At 43.9% G+C, this 21944-nt stretch overlaps 2 protein-coding genes across 4 annotated transcripts in view; one reads left to right on the forward strand and one right to left on the reverse strand.

Annotated features, from left to right (window-relative positions):
* The window catches only part of cdc73 (cell division cycle 73, Paf1/RNA polymerase II complex component, homolog (S. cerevisiae)), a 28368-nt gene extending 7820 nt beyond the window's left edge, over window positions 1-20548 (forward strand). The window contains exons 9-17 of the mRNA XM_076971945.1: window positions 172-250; window positions 1167-1231; window positions 15174-15234; window positions 16045-16080; window positions 16289-16376; window positions 17204-17365; window positions 18546-18646; window positions 19410-19551; window positions 19937-20548. Of these exons, the coding sequence (XP_076828060.1) occupies window positions 172-250; window positions 1167-1231; window positions 15174-15234; window positions 16045-16080; window positions 16289-16376; window positions 17204-17365; window positions 18546-18646; window positions 19410-19551; window positions 19937-19973 (771 nt within the window). The 3' untranslated portion in view covers window positions 19974-20548. The remainder of the gene's footprint in view (window positions 1-171; window positions 251-1166; window positions 1232-15173; window positions 15235-16044; window positions 16081-16288; window positions 16377-17203; window positions 17366-18545; window positions 18647-19409; window positions 19552-19936) is intronic.
* LOC143474485 (beta-1,3-galactosyltransferase 2-like) lies at window positions 2636-7926 on the reverse strand. 3 transcript variants are annotated; one of them, XM_076971948.1, is made up of 3 exons: window positions 7307-7926; window positions 6483-6534; window positions 2636-5805 (listed from the first exon to the last, which is right to left on the reverse strand). In XM_076971948.1, exon 3 carries the CDS (start codon window positions 5750-5752, stop codon window positions 4613-4615), a length of 1140 nt encoding a protein of 379 aa, XP_076828063.1. In that variant the 5' UTR covers window positions 5753-5805; window positions 6483-6534; window positions 7307-7926; the 3' UTR covers window positions 2636-4612. The 3 variants fall into 3 exon arrangements, with proteins under 3 accessions (XP_076828063.1, XP_076828062.1, XP_076828061.1); XM_076971947.1 differs by having other exon boundaries at window positions 2636-6534; XM_076971946.1 differs by lacking the exon at window positions 6483-6534 and having other exon boundaries at window positions 7307-7925.
* Window positions 20549-21944: the final 1396 nt, after the last annotated feature.

Genomic DNA, 21944 nt, shown 5'->3' on the forward strand with positions numbered 1-21944 from the left:
TTCCAAGATCACTAGGTTTTTTTAAATAGATGTGTCATGCAGGTTGTATTTAGGGTTAGGTGTCTAGTATAACCATCAGTCACCTTTTCAGGAAACTAATGCTGTGCTGTCATATTGACCTTTAACCACCTTCTGGCACTGGTACAAATATCTTCCTCTTTTCTGCCCAAGGATCCAGCCATTCGAAACAAACAGCCGGTCCCAGCAGCCTACAACAGATACGATCAGGAGCGATTCAAAGGAAAAGAGGGTAAGTTCTACTCAAAAGCTCATGCCTTTCAATGGCACCTCTTCCACCCCCACGACCACGAGAAGAGTTGGTCCTGTTGCCCATCATCCCGTAGAAATATACTGATGTTTAGTCCGTTCATCACAAGCCCTTGTTTGCCGTTTACCAGATCATGGTCATCAGTGTTGCTTCAGCAGACGATTCCTTTGTAATGCAGTGGGATTGGGGGGTTGGTCATTACTCTTCTTTGTTGCCTCTCGATGTACTCTTATTTTGCTCAAGTTTGCATAGTACATTAAAATGTTTTTTTGTTTTTCCCTTGACCTTGGGAATTTAAAGAGTATTATGGCTAGAGAGAGAAGGAAGTACAGGTGTGATATTTTAGCCCTGAGTCATAATGTAAAGCAGTAGCGAACCGTGACCATTATACCTGGGTCCGCTCCCATCACCCCCCCCCCCCCCCCCCCCCCCTCTCCTAATTAGCTGCAATTAAAAAAATTAAAAATTGAGACAACAGTACAGCTTTAGTAACGCAATAAACAGTAACATATGTACTAGATAACTTCTTAAGCAAAATAAGGTTCCAAACAAAATAAGGTTCACAGCTCCGTGTTCCTCGGAAGCGGAATATGTAAACAACGCGCACGAGGACATCAAAGGAATGAATCAAAACTAGCTAGCGGTGGTACGCTAACGACAGCTAGCGTTGCCACAGCGGGCGGAAATTATCATACAGGTAGCCCGCCCACTAAGAGGGAAGATATGATTGGTCAATTTTACTGTCATTTGAAACTGTCATTTGTATTGTGCTGAATTATAACTGCCAGGCCCTCTGTAAACGAACAGCGGGCATCACAGTCCTGATAGGGGGAGACACAGGCTCATAGGCACAGGCTGTTTCGGAGCGCATCCACTAATCTCTTGCCTCTTGTCACAGAAACGGAGGGCTTCAAAATCGACACGATGGGAACGTACCACGGCATGACCCTGAAGTCTGTGACGGTAAGAATCTGCATTGCTTCACTTTAGCTTTGACCTTGAAGGGAACACTCTGCTTGTTCAGATTTCAGTCGTAGTCTTTTTCGGAGGTTCCCAAACATTTCTGCAGAGCACCTCCCCTGTTACTCTGACACAGGCACATTTGTTGCTTCCAAAATCAACTAGAACAGTGGTTCTCAAACTGTGGTACGCGTACCACTGGTGGTACGCAGAGCACCCCGCGGTGGTACGCCAGATGAACTCGGAAAATAAAAGATGCTTTGAGGTTTTTTTTTTTTTTTACACAACACATTTTTTTTATTAAAACAGAATTATGACAAGTCCTGAAATTCAGAAACTAAAAGGGATTACTCGTATTATGTGCGGAGAAAATGTCGCTAAACAGTTCGACCTGGTTCATCTTTCAAACGACACGGTCACTCGCAGAATTGATGAAATGGTGGACAACGTCAGACAAACATTGACCGAGAGAATTAAAATGAGTAAATGCTTCTCACTGCAGTTAGATGAATCCATAGATGTCGCAGATTTAGCCAACTTGCTCGTTTACGTGCGATATGAGTATGAGGGCATGTCGCACGAAGACTTTTTGTGCTGTAAACCAACCACTACCAACACGAACTACAGGAGAACTACATTACAGGGTTGCCAACTTTTGACGTTCGCTTGGAGTGAGATTTTAACCTGGAGCCGGTGGCGAGTGTATTTTCTTGAGCGGGGGGGGGGGGGGGGGGGGGGGCGGCGGCGGCGGCGAACGAAAGTTGTTGGCCGGGGGGGGGGAGAACGTAAAATGGACACAGATTCAGAGAGTTCATTGAGAGTTGGCAACCCTGACATTATAACATGTGTGTGTAATGAGCAGGGTTGCCAAATGCGTGAGACACACGCATTTGACCGTCTTCACACGCCACACATCCGATTTCTCACGTCGACAAAAAAAAATCTAGTTTATTTACCTCTGATCCACATCTATGATTCAATGAGTTACTAGTTCGCTCTGGCGCCAACCATCGTGATATAATACTTAATTCGTGTCCATTTTACATCCTCCCGGTAACAATTTACATTCGCGCCCCCCCCCCCCCCCCCCGCCCCCCCCGTCAACAACTTAAACTTGCCAAACAGCTTTTTCTTTTTTTTTGGGGGGGGGGGGGGGGGGGGGTAGTAGGTGGTACGTGGAGGTTTTTCGTTTGACAGTTGGTGGTACTTTGTCTAAAAAGTTTGAGAACCACTGAACTAGAATTTATTTTAAACATCGTAATTCAAAACAGCAACGTCTTATTTGAACATAATTAAATAGTGACAAATCACATTATGTTGGACTCATTACAAGGCATGCAGTATATATCTTTAATTTTTACTGTGTAGCATTTTTCAATGTACATATTTTCTCAATTTGCTTTGTGCACAAAAATGGCTTTAAAACACAGCAAACTTCCTTACAAAAAAAGGAAAACCAAAAATTTGGTTTGTCAGCCAGCAGATGGCATTGTACGGGTCCAGGGGTTCTGGCTCCAGCAATGAGTGTTTGATATTGTTGGATCCTGTCTTTGGGGAAATGCCACTGGTAATGTGTTTGTATGGCAGATATGTGAGCTTTCATGCATGAGATCGTTGTGTTCTGACTCGGGTGAACCTCCAAGAATGATTCCAGGTTCTCAAACGAGGCCGTGTTTCCCTCCTTAGCTTGCTGCTCTCAAGCAGCCAGTTTTCTCTTAAATGACTGAAGGTGTGGGGCTGCACCTTTAATATGAGGCGAGATGAGATGCTGCTTTAGGTGTGCGTGCCTGAGTCGTTTTTCTCTCTGAAGAAATCACACAGCTTGTCTGTGTTCCAGATGTGCCATCTCCAAGTGATGCCTTTAACATATTAGATTTCAAACTGTCAGAAGCTATTATTTTCAGACACGCAACATGCTATGGTCTTTCTTCATTACACACCCTTGTACCAGTGTCCCCCCAACGCAATATCTCCAACCTCACCCCGGCTTTGGAAACCAGGGTTTAAGTATGGACTTGTTGGGTTAATGTGGGGATCTTTCCTTGCTTTTGCTATGCACTGAAACAGAAGACTCCAGCACAGAGAACAGGTGACTTATGTTTTAGTGCTATGGTTGACCTGTTAGTCTAACACAGGGGTGCCCATGTTGTCGATTGCGATCGACCTGTCGATTGCGAAGGAAGTGTGGGTAGATCGCATGACATTAAAAAGTAGTGGATGAATGACAGGCTATCGTCCATCTGCACTGACGGTTGTATTTTGATTGACATACATGGTAGTTTGACACACGCAACAGCCCCACAGTAAACAATCGACACACGCCACTAGAAAATGAATAGGTAGGTCTTTCTGACTTGGTCATCTTATAAGTAGCTCGCAAGCTGAAAACTTGTGGGCACCCCTGGTCTAACATTTCCCTTCGTATGCCCACAGTCCACATTCAGTCAATAAAAACACAGCGTGCACTTATGGCAAATCACAAAACGTTTATTCCTTTTTTTTTTTTTTATTATTATTATTTTAAAAATGCCTTTTACAGTTTATATAGTCACAAAACATCTTTCATGAGTTTGGGCCTGAAGTGTCCATTGAGCATGTCAAAGGCAGTGGTGTTGAAGAAAATAACAGATTAAGTAACGTTACTGTGAAAGCAGGCATGAAGGATCATTCTCGGTTCTTGTAACTGTTGAATATGTTACTGTTGTACATTGAAACATGACACCGCAGATGCCACACTCAAAATCTTAATTTTTTTCCTGCACCTGATCAATTGTACATGAATTACAAGAACTGATTTGAGATCCGTAATGAATGTCCACACGTGTGATTGTGGTAAAGCGTGATTGTAGTATTCAGCTTGTTGCCATGCTGATGGTGGAGATGATAAGACTGGAAATCTCACATCTTTGTGCTTGTTACATCTTACTCATCTATGGTGTGAACATGTATACCAACGTTAACATCCATGACATTTGACATCCAGCTCAGGTGCTTTACTAAAGTTAGTCAGAACGGTTATAGCACTATAGCATGGTCACTACAGATAACACTTAAGAGCACTTTTAGTAGTGATAGAAAGCAATATGAAATCATGAGTATTGTGTGAAATTCTCCTAACCTATAAGTTTCTGTTTATAAAGGCAAGACTGAGAGTCTTAGGTGATGAAGTTGAATGAACTTCATGATTCATTTGTATTAATTTTACTTAAAACAAATGTTGGTCTTAAATATAGCCAGTTCTGTAGCAGGTTACCTGCTTAATTATATTGTCTCCATTGTACATTGCTCCCTTTCGTAAACCTAGCAACCAAGACTTTTCTTAGTCTTGGCCTCCATCCAGTAAAATGCTACCAGAACAAGTTTTCTTTGGCAAGCCCTTCACACCTATTTTTTTTTTGCCAGTTCTGCGCAGGCATTGTGCTTGTTGCTCTGCAGGTGATGCCAGTATTTCACCAACTCTGTGGGGAGGAACTTGTGAGAAGTTATCAGGTGGCTGTATTTGCAGCTGGAGTAGGACACCCTCCAGTGATTGAAGAGGAACTCGTTTGGGGGCGGGACAGGGTCGATCCTCAGCTTGGCTAGGCAAATCCCCACGTAGACGTCCTCCAGGTACAGCCGACGTATGCTCAGAGAAGCCCTGTAGATCATCTCCGCCATGTCGCCCGAGAACACGTACCCGGTGCCGGAGCAGAAAGTGGGGTAGCGCTCGCTGGGGTACAGCTCGGGGGGCATGTACCACTTATTGTCCTTGTTGCGGTTTGGGGTGTAGCCCCTCATGAGATACCCGGTGAAATACCTCTGCCTGGGTGGGACGATGGGCTTGAGGAGCTTTTGGATGAGGTATTCCGTGTTGACGAACATGTCGCTGTCCGTCTTCATGACGTACCTGGCGCCAGGGCAGTAAGTGGCCACCCAGTTCATGCCCATGAGGGTCTTGATCGTGAGGTTGTGGTAAGTGTCTGCGTACTCCTGCTGGATGATGTCGTGGTGCAGTCCACTCTCCTCCTTGATGTCACGCTGCACCTGGCTGTCCAGGGTGCCACCGCTCACGCCCAGAAGGAAGAGGCACACAAACGCGGGGGCGCCGGTCAGGCTCTCGTTCCCCCACGTCTTCCTGATGGCGTCCCTGGCTTCCACGTTGTGAGGCTCGACTGTGACCAGCAGCACCAGGAACGGATCCCTGTCCAGGCACTTGTCCGCCTCGTTGATGACGTATCTGTAGGGTTCCACTCTAAGTATGCTCTCCGTCCTCATCTCCTCGCTTAAGCTGAGGTTCGCCCCGGGCCTCGGGGGGGATGCTTGCGCATCTCTCCGTGCCGTCTGCCCGGCTGTGCTGCTGCGGTTAGCCCCGGTTGCCACAGCCGCGCTGGCGAACTGTCCCGTCCGAGCCGTGGCCCTGGCGTGCTGGGTCTTCCTCTCTGCCAGCAGACTGCGTTCCACAAATATCAGGAGCACTCCAACGCACAAGAGCACGAGGACGAGCCCGGTCACGGTCACACCGCAGTTCCGCCGCTTCAAGCGCATGGACTCGATGCTCAGACCCGCCTCGGCGGAGCAGTAGACAGCTACGCCCAGACCTGGAGGCACAGACACACAACAGAGTGCATCAACTGAAACATGAACATAAAACCTTTTAAATCCTCATTCTAGTCTAGCATTGCTCCATTGACTGACAGTATTACCAGGAAGTCTGATTCAGCAGTAGAAAGAAAGAGCTTTCCTGAAAACAGTGCAAAAAAATTCGAACCTTCTTTTAATTAGAAGTGATTCGTTTTCTTTCCAGTTTTCACCAGCTTTCAGGTTACTGAAAGGTGTCAGAACACTTTAGACATTCTAAATGTGCAAGTGTGAACATTTCTAATCAACTCTAAGTTCATGTTATGCTGTAGTGCGTGTGCAGATCTCAAGACTGCTTGCAGCTGCTGATTTTACCTTACAAAGAGGCACTTTTTTTGTCTTCTGATATTCAAAGTACTTTATATAAATGCAAGATAATTATAAAAGTTAGCCAAGTGTGCTCTGTTTTCTATGGAGGGAGCTGCTGTGGTGTAGAAAGTCCCTCTCATAAACCCAGTACTGTGCAGTGGTGTATGTGTCAATTTCAATGAAAGTTCCTAAGGAGATCCAAAATCTTTGGAGTGGAAATGAGTTTCTGTATAGCACATTGTAAATTAACACATAATTCAAAGTCATAAAATGTTTTGCTTTATAAAGAAGTAAGGAGTGTTTGAGGCCACGTTTCCAGTAAAGATACCTTATGATGCGTGTATCCTAACGCCACTGGAGGCTTTGTTCACATGCGCCATCTGTTACTTGTTGATAGTCACAGAAGAAAACAAGAACATAGACATTGTGGTGCAATTGGTACATTAAAGGAAACTGCTTTGACTGTGGACAAGGAAACCTGGCCTTTTTTTGTGAAGAAATTAACTTTTTTAATTTAGCTTTTTAGCTCCAACCTCAATAGTGTACGTGTGAAGACTCTGATTGTAATGGGACACGAGCACTCCTCTCTGTCTCGGTCTGGCTCGTTTTGGGAGCTCTCCACACTGTTGCTTCATTTCCTCCACCTGATCTGCGCAGACCGAGCTGCCATCACAGACCATCCTGCCTCTGCGTTTCCCCTTTCCGCCATTTAACATGACCGATGGCTTGTGTACAGGCTAAAAATATCTCCCCTGCCGCTTGTCCTGGATCCTAAAAAGATGCAGCTGTGCCAGTAGCCCAGTCGCAGGGCTGCGTGACCAGCCACTGGCCAAATGGGGTTCTCTCTCTCACCACCGCCTCACTCAGGTTAGCCCCGACCGAGCCCCCTCCTTGCGTAATCTCAGACACGGAATGATTGAATGTCTTCCAAACAAAGAGCTGTTTGTGACAAACATGCCAGCAATGAACTGAAGTCTTGAGTGCCTAGCAAAAAGCTAACTGTGTAGCTCATGATACTGTAAGATTCGCCAGTGGCTCGCGGCACAGCACGATGAGGAGGTTTTTTTTTTTTTTTTTTTTTTTTTTTTTTGTATCTGCCGCTGCTCTGCTAGAGAGTCCTTAACCGTTTGGAGCACGAGACACATGACGTACCTTTGTCGCCGGGTGTGTTGCGGGAAGGTGGCCTGCTTTGCGCAGGTGCGTCGGCTCATCGGTGCCGCGCGCGAGCATCCGGAGGCAGCCTGACTCGCACCGCCTCCGCCACCCGTGGCTTCTCTGCCGTGGAAGGCTTTCAGCTCGCGCTCTTCCCCTCCCAGTCCTCCTCTTGTGCCTGAGGTCTTAACGTGCGCTCTTCTGTGAGCGGTCTGGGCAGGCGTGGATGTGGCTCGCTCCGTGCGAGGGCAGCGGTCTCTCTTGCAGTGTCAGGATCTGCCGGTGGCCGCAGCTCCGCTGCCTCTGCGTGTTGCTAGGCAGGAAAGTCTCTTTCACTCTCGCTCTCTCTTCCCTCCCTCGCTCTCTTGCCCTGTCTCTACTGTTTTACTCATTTGCTGTCTCATTTCTTATTTCTTATTCACTCTTTCAGTCATTCCCTCCCTCTTTGTTCATTTTAATGCATCCTCCTCCTCCTCCTTCTGCGGTTTTCACTCTGTGCTGGGGGAAGGGAAACGTTGCCCCAGTGTAAGTGCGTACACGTGTTTTTGTGGTTGTGTGTGTGTGTGTGTGTGTGTGTGTTGATTCTCCCTTCTCCATTTCCCCCACGTGACATGTTTGAGTTGCCACCCCACCCCCTTCGAGGCAGGGAGATGTGGCGTCACTGGGCCAGCTGAGAGGGGGTGGGCATAGGCTGACCACACACCATCTCCTCCTGCTAATCTCCCAGTCCCCCCAATAAGGGCAGCTGGGCTGCACTTCCTGTTAAATGCCAAGTGTGTTTGGACAGGTCATGTGCAATGATGTACGAAGGCACGTTGCGGTTTATTGGCCATGCAAACTGATGTTTTGGAGGTTATTAAAATAATTCCATTAACAGAATTTGAAATGTACATGAATATTAAATGTCCAGTGCAACGTGGTTTCCATTTTTACATTTACATTTATGCCATTTAGTTTCCAGCAGTTGGAAAATTCCCCGTAGTATTGTTGTGGAGTAAAAGGACACACTGTGCATCTCCAATGCTAAACTATGTTCCAAATTATTGTGCAAAACTTATTTAGGAGTGGTAAGGTAAGAATGTTTTAATTGATGGTGATGTGTGTCAGAGCTATTTATTTTCACTGAAAGCGATAGCAAAGACCTGTGTTAATTAGTTTGGCAGGTGTGTCCAATTAAAGGCATGTCTATTCTCATTAATCAATCAATCAAATTTTATTTATATAGCGCTTTTTACAACAGTTGTCGTCACAAAGCAGCTTTACAAGGGCCGAGTCCTAGCCCCCAGTGAGCAAGCCAAGGGCGACAGTGGCAAGGAAGAACTCCCTAGTTTTTTTTTGCATGCGGAAGAAACCTTGAGAGGAACCAAGACTCAGGGGGGGAACCCATCCTCCTCTGGCCGACATCGGTCACCATGACAACAACAACAATTTAAACAGAAATAAATAAAGAAAAGGAAAAGATGTAGTAATGTCCATCATGGTGTAGGCTCATCCGGTCAGGCAGTAGGTGGCTGGCACTGGATGAATCGCTGGGGTCTCATCTCATTTTTCCTCGAGCAGGCGGGCAGCCATGTGGAAAAAATAAAACAGGGAAAATTAGCTCTGTATGAGGACATATACAGGACAGATGAAATTAAACACATTTCTGGAGTGTAGCAGCAACTCCGGCATTAAGTTAAACTATTACAGCCTAGCTAAAAAAGGCAGAACCAGAAGGTAACATAGGCTTGGGGGTATTCTGAGACAATGGCATCCATCCACTGCACTGTCAACAAACTTGAGTGACCACGAGCAGTGACAGGACGACAGCACCAGCGCCCCAGTCTACCATAAAACCCTTCGTCTATGAACCCCTGGATCTGTACCTTTATCTAAGGGGGGGATGTTCATTTTCAAACGCTAAACCAAATAGGTGGGTTTTCAACCTAGACTTAAAGATTGTGACTGTGTCAGAGTCCCGTACGCATTTTGGGAGGATGTTCCAAAGCTGGGGGGCCTTATAATAAAAGGCTCTTCCCCCTGCTGTTACCTTATTAATTTGTGGAACTAATAACAGACCAGCACCCTGTGATCTTAGTTGACGTGGGGGTTCATAGTAGGAAATAAGTTCCTGGAGGTATTCAGGAGCAAGCCCGTGCAGTGCTTTATATGTTAATAATAGAATTTTAAAATCAATACGGAATTTAACTGGGAGCCAATGCAGGGCTGATAGGACTGGTCTAATATGCTGAAATTTTCTAGTTCTGGTCAGAACTCTGGCTGCGGCATTTTGAACTATTTGAAGTTTATTTAGATTCCTATTTGAACATCCTGAGTGAGTTACAGTAGTCTAATCTGGAGCTAACAAAGGCATGCACCAATTTTTCTGCATCATCCTGTGATAATGCATTTCTTAATTTGGCAATGTTGCGGAGATGTAGAAAAGCTATCCTAGTAGTATTATCTATGTATTTATCAAATGATAGGTCAGAGTCGAGTATGACGCCTAGGTTTTTGGCTACTGTGCCAGGTGTAATGGGGTAGGCTGCAAGATTATGCATTAGATCTGGAATTTTTTTGTCTTGCGGCCTTAGGGCCCACAAGGAGAACCTTTGTTTTGTCCTCATTTAGTTGGAGGAAGTTTAGAGACATCCAGCATTTAATATCTCTTACACAAGAGGGTTTTCCATCCACCGAGTTTTTGCGCATTTTGAAAATGCGCATGAAAAAAGCTGGATGGAAAAAGACCAAAATTCGAAAAAAGCCCCAAATATCGCAAAAAGATTTTTACGCTAGGAGGAGGTGGAAAAGTTAGACTATCGCATCGCCAAAATTCGGAAAAACTGGATGGAAAAGGGTTTTTCGCATAAACAATGACGTATTATGCCTCAAGTCATGTGGTTCTGTACATGATCGCGATGTAAAGATGGCAAATGCATGCAAAAACAGTTCTGGAGAGAGCAAAAATTGAATTTAACTTCTCCATGTATAGAAAAGAAAAAGAAAAAAATGTTTCAAAACCTCAACGTGCAAAAATGCGTAACTGCCAGATGGACGTAAAACCACTATTGTTTGGCGTCCTCTCACGTGATCTAAAGTTTATTCGCATAACTGTAATGAATGGAAACAAGGCTTATTTCGCATTTTTTTCTGCCGAAACTTGGAAATTGCGCATTATTTTTTCGAAAGGTTTGGATGGAAACCCGGCAACAGGCCTCAATTTTTCCTAAACTGAGTTTGTCGTCAGGTTTGGCTGATATGTAAAGTTGAGTGTCATCTGCATAGCAGTGAAAATTGACACCATGTTTGTTTATAACTGTGCCCAATGGTAGCATATATAATGTAAATAATAGTGGTCCTAAGATGGAGCCTTGTTTTTATTTTTCTCTATCAGTGAGGCTAAGTACGTTGAGCGTGCTTTAGTGAGAGCCCGTTTGTACTCAATAATGCTATCCTTCCAGGCACAGTAGAATACTTCCAACTTAGTGGATCGCCATTTCCACTCTAATTTGCGTGCTATTTGTTTTAAGTTTCTAGTTTGGTCAGTGTACCATGGGGCGAGCTTTTTGGATCTACCCTTTTTATATCTGAGTGGAGCTACTATATCTAGTGCTGATCTGCAGGTATTCTCTAAGCAGTCGGTTAGACTATCTCTCCTGGATCGGATGGCGAATGAGCTAAAGCAGTTAAATCAGGGAGGGTTTCAATAAACTGTGTTGCTGTTGATGAATTTATCGAGTGCTTTATACACTGCCGAGGAGACGGGCAGGTATTTATGTTAAGGTGAAGATCGAATTGGACTAAATAGTGATCAGAGATTGCTACGGTTTGCGGAAGTATATTTATATTCTCTACATCGATTCCCAGCATTAAGATTAGATCTAGGGTATGATTTCGATAATGTGTAGGTCCTACTACGTTTTGTATAATGCCGACAGAGTTCAATATAGAAGTAAAAGCCCTTGTCAGTGGATCCTCCGCATTATCAAAATGTATGTTAAAGTCTCCTACCATTATTATTTTGTCACTACATACTGCTAAATTTGCTGTAAAATCTGTGAAATCGTTTAAGAAATCTGAGTAAGGCCCTGGTGGCTACACCAAGGCCCACGAGGGGTCCCGGTGCGGCCGATCCGAGGACCTCACTAAACCATCCGATCGGTAGTAGCGACGGGCAGTGTGTACAAAGGGCAGGGACTTAATCAACGCGAGCTTGTGACTCGCGCTTACTGTACTCTAGGCTTGTCACGATACTAAGAATTACAACTTCGATACGATACTTTAAAAAATATTGAAATTCGATACCATTTTCGATACCAAAGTCAGATACTGTGCTCATTTCCATTTTAAAGCCTTTTTATTATTATTTTTTTATAAACAAACAAATTAATATTGTATTTTGTTTCACAAATGTCAAATAAATAAAAGGTGTAGTCCCTACCACATTAAAACAGAAAAATAAATTGCACGTTAATATAAATTAACATAAATAATAGTAGTGCACTCTGGAATTCACATTTAGAAGTCAAAAAAGGCTAGTGCAAAAAGTGTATTTTAAGTATACTTTAAACAACTTTAACTTTAAGTAACTAAAACTTCAGTATTAGAGTAGAGTTCAGTATTCATAGATGATTGAGCCGTTGTAGTACGATCACTTTTTTTTTTTTTTTTCTCCCTGTATGCTGTCGCACTTATGGCTCTTAAACCAAGAATATAACAAACATTTGCTAGGATACCATAATCGGACACATAATCTTGTATGCTGTAGTAATACTAGAAATGGGAATAATCACCAACCTCTTGGAATTCTTTGTACAAATCTGCGTGCCGGTCCTTCAGGTGTTTGGCCAGATTCGTTGTGTTAAGCTAGGTTTATACTTTCGCGAGTGACCGTAGCGCGCGAGTCCGCACACCTCGCGCGACCCTGCACAAACCGCTTGTCCGAAACGATATGTGGTAGTATAAAGAAACACCCCTCAAAAACAGGGGAAGGAACATTTATCTGACAAATTTTAATGTTGCTTTGTGTTTCAGGTTTGAAAAGTGCTGGAATTTAGGCTGAAGTACTTGAAAATACTTGCAATTGTAACTTCATTTCACAACCAATATCTGTCTGACTGAACAGTTCTCCTGTATTACGTTAACAAATACGAGCCTCTTGTAATTCCAGGACGAAACATGAGAGAACGTGAAGACGTTAAGATTGGGCATTTGAAAATAAACAACCATTAAATAATGTGATAAAAAGCTAATCATTTCGAGTATATGTATAAATATTTAAGTTTAATGTGCTGGGAAATATTGAAATGGACCTTGAAAGTGACGTACAAGTGCTTGAATTCCACCTTGTAAAGGTGTATGAACCCTGCAAACATGACTGTTCATTGCGCTGCGGCGCGCGCAGTTAAAAATTCGAGAGGTGCACAACCCCGTGAATCAACAGCGCGTGAGGCCACCGCGATTACGTCATTTTTGCTGCGTGGACCCTCCGTCAAGTATAAACCAGGCTTTAGCGCCCTTCGTTGAAATGTTGCGAAAGCACCGCTTGCAAACTGGCTTGTTCGTGTCCTTCGGTTTTCCAAGTATTTCCACACAGCACTTCTGCTGCTTTCCTTGTTTATTAAGACAAGCTGCGAACACACTGTTTGCTTTAACTGCCATTTTAGCATTACAAACTGTTCTGTGCATTACGGAAGCTTGGGTGGGTCAAACAAAAGCGCATTTTATGTAAAAAGAATCGATACTTGTAGAAACGAGTATTGTACCGTTTCAGAATGTTCAGTATCGATATATCGATTTTCTTTGACAACACTAGTCTACTCCCACGTTATTAAGCAGCCTACATTTTCAGTCAAAATGGGAAAGAAAAAGGATGCTGAGAAGCAACAAATTGTGGAGTGTTTAGGTCAAGGCATGACTACAATCAACATTGCCAAGACACTTCATTGTGATCATCGCACAATCAAGAAGTATGTAGCTGATTCAGAGCACACGTGTGCGTGCTGATAAGGTAAAATTGGGCAGCAGACAAGTTTTTGAAACTGCTGGTGCCTCCAACGTCCCCCGAACAACAAGATGCAGGGTCCTTCAGAGGTTTGCAGCTGTGCGTAAGCCATCCTGTTGACCTCCTCTGTCCACTGCACACAAGCAGAAACGGCTCCAGTGGGCCAAGCAATACAAGAAGACTGACTTCAAAACGCTCGATGGTCCAGATGGATGGAGTGGAGGATGGCTGGTTGATGGACACCCCATGCCAACAAGGAGGAGGTGGAGTAATGCTTTGGGCTGGAATCATGGGGAGAGAGATTGTCGGCCTCTTTAGGATCCCTGATGGGGTAAAGATTACCTCCATAATCAATCAATCAATCAAAGTTTATTTGTATAGTGCTTTTCACACATGTTGTATAACACACACAAATCACACAATCAGACTAAGTAAAGGTAAAAATAAAAGTTCTGGGTTTTGATATTGTCACTGTAAATGTCTGTTGATGAACGCCAGGCTTTCATTCCGTGTCGGAGCAGCGATGCTAGTATTGTAGGCTCCGACTGCAATGTTACTCTCCAGGTGAACCTCGGAGAAAAGATACGAGATGTAGTAAATATATAACAGATTAATCAAAGGCCAAACTAAACAGATGAGTCTTTAATCGAGATTTAAACATTGAGACTGTGTCTGAGTCCCGAATAGAGGCAGGAAGATTATTCCACAATTGTGGAGCTTTAGAAGAAAAGGCTCTTCCACCTGCTGTGATCTTTTTGATCCTAGGAACAGTTAATAACCCTGCGTCCTGCGAGCGAAGTGAACGCGCTGGGTTATATTGTTCAATAAGCTCACCAAGATAGTCTGGAGCTAAGCCATGCAGCGTTTTATATGTTAATAAAAGTATTTTATAGTCAATACGGAATCTAATTGGCAGCCAGTGTAATGACGATAGTACGGGACTAATGTGATCAAACTTTTTAGTTTTTGTTAAACTACATAATGTATGTGGAGTTTCTCAAACAGCAATTCCATGGTTCGTCTCAACGTGGTCTCATGCTGCAAAGACCACATTTGCATCTCTGGTCGCTATGGGCATAAAAGGGGACAAACTTTTGGAGCATCATCAAAAGGAGTGTCTATGATGGCGGGAGTGTCTATAATGGCGGGAGGCAGTTCACATCTAAGCAACAGCTCTGGGAGGGTATTCTGTCCTCATGCAAAACAATAGAAGCAGATACCATCCAAAACCTGATAAATTCAATGGACAAGAGCTCCTTTCGAACAAGGGGTCCTATGTGCAAAGAACCTGCTAATGCTTACAATTTCACAAATGACCATTTTTTTTGTTCTTTATAAAAATTAAAAGGTTGAAAACTCTGCTGTGCATAATAATTTGGAACATGTATTTTGAGTTTTTATTTATACCATCATTGGCAGTTTGTTCAAAAACCTTTCAATTGTACGAATAGTTGATGACTGGAAAATTATAATGACTGCAATTCATATAGGTAATCTGAGGAAAATATTATTTACATAATAATTTGCAACTCTATACGGAAACACTACTGGGTATATGAGAGGGACTTTCTACTACACCACAGCAGCTCCCTCCATAGAAAACGTTTCCTGCTAGCTTGGATGGACCATGGACCAAATAATGTTACATGTAAGCAGCTGCATATAAATACTCTAATGGAGTCAGATGGTAATATTTTCTGAACCACAATTCACATTGTGCTACTGGAGCAATATCACATGTAGGCCTCCAACCACCCCTAACAACTATCTACAACACATTCCCCTTATTGAAACAGCTTGGGGGGGCAGAGCATGTGTGGATGACCTTTTGACATTCCCACTAATTGCAGACCTTAATGTCACTCCCTCCTCGTCCTCCCACAGGAAGGAGCATCAGCGCGAAAGGCCCAGACTCCCGTTCCCATGCAGCCAGTTCCCAGACCAGGTAGGAACGAGGGGGTTGATCACATCTCCCTCCTCCTCCTCTCCTAAAACCCGGCCCGTACCGGGACCAGCTACTGCATCCAGCAGTTGGTTAACATAACAAACCTGGGTGCTGGGCGTCATGAGATGTGTAATGCATGTTCCAATCCAAGTTGGAAAGGTAGATTTTGTGTTTATAAAAAATCACTGGGGAGCCAGTGTTACTAGTGAACTTTATTTTTTGTCTTTTATTTATGTCTTCGCTGTGCCCCTTCTGTCATATTGTGGGTGGGTGTAGTGGCCCAGTATGGGACAGCTCACGGGCCCATGATCGATGGCATGCTCTGAAGTATCTGACTGGTCCTCTCCACCACCCGCTGATGTAGATAAATGTGGACGTGCAGCCGTAAACGCTCGCCGTGTTCAGGATTGCTCTGACAAATGGAGAGTGAAATGAATTTGCTTTTACAGATGGGGAAAGTTTCTGAATAGCAGTGCCGACTTTAAGGGAGCAAGAAGTTGTTTTTCCAATGAGTCATCTTCACGTTATGAATTGTGAGACGTATGAGATTCTTTACGAAATCTGTTTTCAACATGATCAGTTTCATGTGTGAAGCAATCATAGAGCATTACCCGATTCACTTGAGGACTATAGTTAGTTTGATTCATTTCATTCGAGCAGCAAAAATAATAATCACTTTCATATATAGTCACTAGAGTTTGGAAGCTTGTTTATGAGGTTAAGTAGGACTTCACAGGTATTTGTGGTAACAAAGTGGTGAAATTGTTGTATATTTACAGGTTAATTGTCAATTTCATTTTCTTTTTGTAGTGTCCCAAGCAAGGCCCCCTCCCAATCAAAAGAAAGGTATGGTGGCAGATGTTACATTTACAAGGTGTATTTCTTTAATACCAAATATGTTCCCATTCTCATAGAGAAACATTAACTTTGCCCACTTGGTCCTGTAGATAAAGTTATGCTTCAGTTCACGGGGTTGTACAAAGTTGCAGGAGCTCCTAAATAAGCCGTTCTTCTGTCCACCTGTCCCATGATGGTGTTCTCCGTCTGCTCCTAGGCTCAAGAACCCCCATCATCATCATCCCAGCAGCCCCAACGTCCCTCATCACTATGCTCAATGCCAAGGATCTCCTGCAGGACCTAAAGTAAGTAGGCCAGTCTTGCAAGTGCTCATCACCGTTGGCCACCTTCCAACCTTCCAAACATGTTTTTTGTTTGTTAAAACAGACACCACAAAGTAGTTTGAGACGTGGAGTGGTAGGTTTGAGACTGGGTGTCCCTGATGCCCTGAGGTTTCACTGCTTTTGTTAGGCATTGTATTAATGCCATTGCCAGGTTGATCATTTACATACGAGTGAAATCCCTCACAACTTCTGATTGGTGGTTTTCCCAGTTATTGATTCACCTGGCTATATTTTCTCCTCCAAAGTTAGTTTTAAAATTTTTAAACTGACTAATAACATATAATCTAGAAATAATTTTAAGTGCTCGCCACCATTGTCCACCTTACATTTGGACGGATGGAACGTGGAGGCATTGCGCAAAATTTTTTGTTAAAACAGACACCAGAACACCATAAACCAGCTCCAGTGAAATTGTACTTATACTTCACCTAACGTGTATCCTGCAAAGTGATTACATTTTCATTCAAGAATATGAATGGTGGATATTGCATGTGAATAACTAAGTAGTCTGAGACTGGGTGTGGCTGATGCCCTGAGGTTTTTTTTTTGTTATGCGTTGTGTTAATGTCATTGTGCCAGAAAATGCAATTTTGTGAATCTAGCAATATGATAATTACATGTGAGTGAAATCTTGTGACTCGCAACTTTTAAATGGTTTTCCCAGTTATTGATTCACCTGGCTATATTTTCTCCTCAGGTTAGTTTCAAAAATTAAAAACGGACTAATATAACCTAGAAATATATTCTATAAATAATTAAATCTAGAAACTCCTCCTGCGCTCTCACAGGTTTTTTACGTCCGACGATAAGAAGAAGCAGGGTATCCAAAGGGACAATGAGGTCCTGCTCCAGAGACGCAAAGATCAGATCCAGCCTGGCGGCTCCACTCTGAGTGTCACAGTGCCCTACCGCGTCATCGACCAGCCTCTCAAACTGGCCCCCCAGGACTGGTACGTGAGCCCACTAGGCTCAGTAGTTTGTCAGTGTTGACTGTGCTACCGAGTTACCAAATTGTCTGCGCAGCTTTTGGCTGTTTCGTGCTCCCTTTTTCTACGAGTAGGATGTGACCAACCAACCAGTTACATTTACTCAAATACAAACGATTGAAATGTCCAAGGCGGGATTGTAGGTCCAGAATTGAGTACCACTGCACCTGATTAAACAAGGTTTCCCAAAAGCAACACAAAACAAATCATTTTTTAATAGTAAAGCACATATTATACTCAACACTCTCATTAAAGGTGATCTTAACACTATGATGAGTTTGGTGGAAATGGGACCCAGATGATGTACTTTCCGCTAGACTCGCTGCTTCATGTGCGATGCAGTGGCACCACTAGAGAGAATAGATAATCTGATTGCCCTTTAGACTCTACACCTCAGCTCCGTGCCAGTTTGGCAGCAGTCATGCTTACTTTAGATGGGCTTCAATGAAACAGGCTTGATTCTCGCGTCGCTGCAGTCGGTTCTGAGCAGTCTGCTGATGATATCTGAAATTTGAGTGATGGATCTGCACAACCAAAGTTAAGCTGGTCTTTTAAGATCCAGTTTTTGTTTACTTACAATCTGGGACTTGTGTATCTTTGGGAAACCTAAAATCAATATTCTATGCCCAGTTATGTTGTGCTGTGAAGTTACGTGAGGGAAGAACAATGTGTGTTTGTGTTGACTGACTGAACTGGAGCTACAGAGGCTGGTCTTGCATGTAACCACAGTGCATGTAACACACATGACCATTCCCTGTAACAGAGATGACCCGGGAGCGCTTGTTCAACCGTCAGGCCTTTAATTATATAATTGACAGGTTAGCTTGCAAACGTTTTTAGCCATGTAATGAACAAAGTTAAAATGCTTGGTTTGACATCAGCGGTTGTGTTTTGTGTAAAAAATAAATAAATAAATAAAAGGCAGTAGTTCTATAATACATTGTGACTGCTATGAAAAGTGCTATTCTGCTGAATTGGCATTTAGCAGGATAGCGCCACCTACTGAATGCATACACCATCTGCTTCCCAAGCTGTTAGTGCCATTTCTTTGTGGAAGAGCTTAATGGTGTTTGAATAGTCTTGGCCAAATCATAAACCTCACAGAAACACAACAAGACTAACCTTCCCAATCCATCCAACCCAGGGACCGCGTAGTGGCCGTCTTCGTCCAGGGTCCTGCCTGGCAGTTCAAGGGCTGGCCTTGGCTTCTGCCCGACGGATCTCCCGTGGACATTTTTGCGAAAAGTAAGCTATTGGCTTTTATTTTGAATTGTTAACAGTGTTGAATTAGCATTTGTGTTTGCCATGTGTACTTATGAGCAGAAAGTGTGGACATGTGCTTCATTTGGTACATCTGGAACGGAGTACAGCTTTAAAATCTTCAGTCTGTAGAGCAGGGGTACTCAACTGGCGGACCGCGGTCCGGATCCGGACCCGAACGCAGTCCTGTCCGGACCCAATCTCATTCCTGATTAACTGGATACGGACCAAAACAAAACCGTAGCATTTATTTCAGGGCTATTGAAAAAACACTCCGTCACGAGTGTTACGTTTGCCACCCCCGCTCAACAACTTACGTTCGCCACCCCGCTCGTTTCGTACAAAACGCCTATCGTTTCGGAGAACACTGCAGTGACGCTCGCGAAAGTATAAACGCCTCCACCGTTCGCGCACGGTCCCGTCCCCCCCCCCCCCCCGCTCAACAACTTACGTTCGCCACCCCCGCCGCACCGGACCTCAGGGCACAGGTATCTGCCAAAATTGGACCGCGGACAAATTTAGTTGAGTACGCCTGCTGTAGAGGATTTGCTCTACAGGTTAATGAGCTTTATTTGCTTTAGGTTAATGAGCAAGATGACATGCAATTACATAGGCTAGCAATACTTGTTTGAAGACTAGAAAAACGTGTAGTATTTGGGGCAGGTGCGATACATACCTCCACTTTTGAAGCTCACATTGAGTGTGATGTTCCCACTGTGCGTGCGTGTGTGATGGTTACATCCTCCAGTCCGAGCCTTTCACCTGAAGTACGATGAGGTGCGAACTGACCCAAACGTTCAGAAGTGGGACGTCACCGTGCTGGAGCTGAGTCGCCATAAGCGGCACCTGGATCGGCCCATCTTCCTACGCTTCTGGGAGACGCTGGACAAGTAAGCCACTCCCCCACCTTGGCCCCTCCTCCACTTGAGCCCCCCAAGCCACTGGGTCATATGTTTGTCTGTAGGAGAGAGCTGAAAGGATACTATGGTAGGTTTGTGTAGTAGGTTGTGATAGCACGAAGAGGTGCAGTGGTCTTCATCTCTCAAATTCAGTGTCTAGCCCTGGATTTTATAATCACTGGTTAATAGCACAATGCACTCTGATGTGAACACCTCTCTCCTGAGCCATAAATGACCTATCAGTAAATTTGCTGTGAGATTTCGATCATTTGAAATTGAGCTAGGTCTTCTGATGTCATGTTGTAGCATTTTTCTTTCTGTAACCTTCTCGTTTGGGTCTCTTCATATATCTGCTGGGTGTACCTTCCCTTGACAGGTACATGGTCAAACACAAGTCCCACCTGCGCTTCTGAGACCTGGTGCCATCATGGCCGACTTATTGTACCAAGGATGTCTCAGCCTATGAATTCGCCTCGACGCAGACAGCTGTGGACTGTTCAGATGTTCTTTCACCGGAGGCCCCCAAGCAGCACTTTGGGGTTGGACCTGCCTTTGACTTCCTACGATGGGTAGTTTCTCAGGCATTTAGCAGTCTGTAGGTTGAAACGTCATTGTGTGAAGGCTGGGGTGTACAGACAGAATGTGCAAGCGTGTGTTGTTCGTCAGTCTGTCCGGGGGAGGCATGTGTGTAGGCCATGCATGGCCTTGTGTATGAGCGTGCATGTTTGTGTTTATTCAGAAAGCGGCGTGGGGGGATGGGGCATTTGCGTTTTCAGCCATTTTGTTTTTTGACCAGCTGTGTGTGTTTAGAGAGCTGTGCAACTTCTAAGTGAAAAGCTGTTGGCAGTAAGATTGTTAGATGCCTTTTCTACTTCATTCTTTTCTTTTGTGGATTTTTTTAGTAATCCAGTGTAAAATCAGAGCTGGGCAGAATTCAACACAGTCACTTGCTGAGATGAATAAAATGACTGCCATTTGTACAAACTCACCCTAGTTTGTTTCATTTATGTTCTGTCAGTTGAATTTGTTTTCTTTATTGATGAAAAATAGTGTGAACTGAAGTGTATATTACAATACATGAGAACATTTTTGTTATTAAGGGGGAAACGATGCTGCTTTCAGTGTTTTGCCCATCTCTTTCAGAAAGGTCACCCTCTTCAGCTGTGTTACTGGTTTCCATGGTGGTTACCATTTTGGAGTCTCTTGGATCTCTGCAGTGTCGTTTCATTTTTCTAAGAATCCTGAGAATTGCATCTCCCGTTCTTATTTATTTCTTATTTTTTGGAGATTGTCCTGGCCTCTTCTGCCGGCCACTTCATAGTGTTTTGCGACTTCCAAGTGTTTTTGTGTAGTTTATCCAGGTTGTCCACATTTGTGATGATGAGCACTGAGGGCCGTCTCCAGCTAACTACTCTCACTACAGTCCCACCTTGACCAAGTGTTTTGTTTGCATTCTCTCACGCTGCTTCCCTTGGCTGTGCTTTCAGGAAGGGAGGAATGCATGGCATTTTTGTCCCTGGAAATGTTTTGTATAGTGATAACGTGAGAGAAAGCTGGGAGGGTGTTTTTATCAAACTAATACATCTTGAGCCCAAAGTCACATGGCGCTGCACTGCCCAGACACTGCTAGGAGAAGTGAGTACTTGAGGGTAGAATGATCACAAAACTGCATTTTTGAGACTGGTGATAGCTGACATCACATGCATACAGGAAAAAGCCACATGAAGTCTGATATGAATTCTGATCTGACCATTTCCATTGGTGTTCCATGACCACCAATGACCACCAATATGTGGTGTATTCGATCTAGTCACAAAAGTGACATAAATCTGATATTTCTAGGGTAAGGGTGTTCAGCATAGTAAAGCAGAAAAGAATCACTTTGATATAGAATAGGAACAGCCTTTATTGCCCCACAGGTGGGAAATTTAGGTGTAACAGCAGCTGCAGATGATAAACAAAAAAGACTACCAGTTTTGGGTTCACCTGGAAATGTACATGGTGTGCCAGTATATTGAACACTAAAACAGGACAGGCAATTTACATTGTAGTTTTGTTGTGAGCAGTGGTTGTTATAGAGCCTTACGGCAGCAGGGAGGAAGGATCTGCGGTAACGCTCCTTTGTACACTTAGGGTGTAGCAGTCTGTCACTGAACAAGCTCTCCAGTTCAGGAACAGCTTCATGCATGGGGTGGGAGACCTTGTCCATCATTGATGTCAATTTGGTCAAAGTCCTTCTGTTTCCCACCACCTGCACTGGGTCAAGAGGACATCCTAGAACAGAGCTGGCCTTCTTGAGGAGTTTATCTAACCGCTTCCTCTCTGCTGCGGATAAGCTGATACTTCAGCATACTGCTGCATAGAAGATGGCTGATGCGACTACA

This window comes from Brachyhypopomus gauderio, chromosome 14, assembly GCF_052324685.1.
Source record: "Brachyhypopomus gauderio isolate BG-103 chromosome 14, BGAUD_0.2, whole genome shotgun sequence".
In the NCBI taxonomy this organism is placed as follows: Eukaryota; Metazoa; Chordata; class Actinopteri; order Gymnotiformes; family Hypopomidae; genus Brachyhypopomus; species Brachyhypopomus gauderio.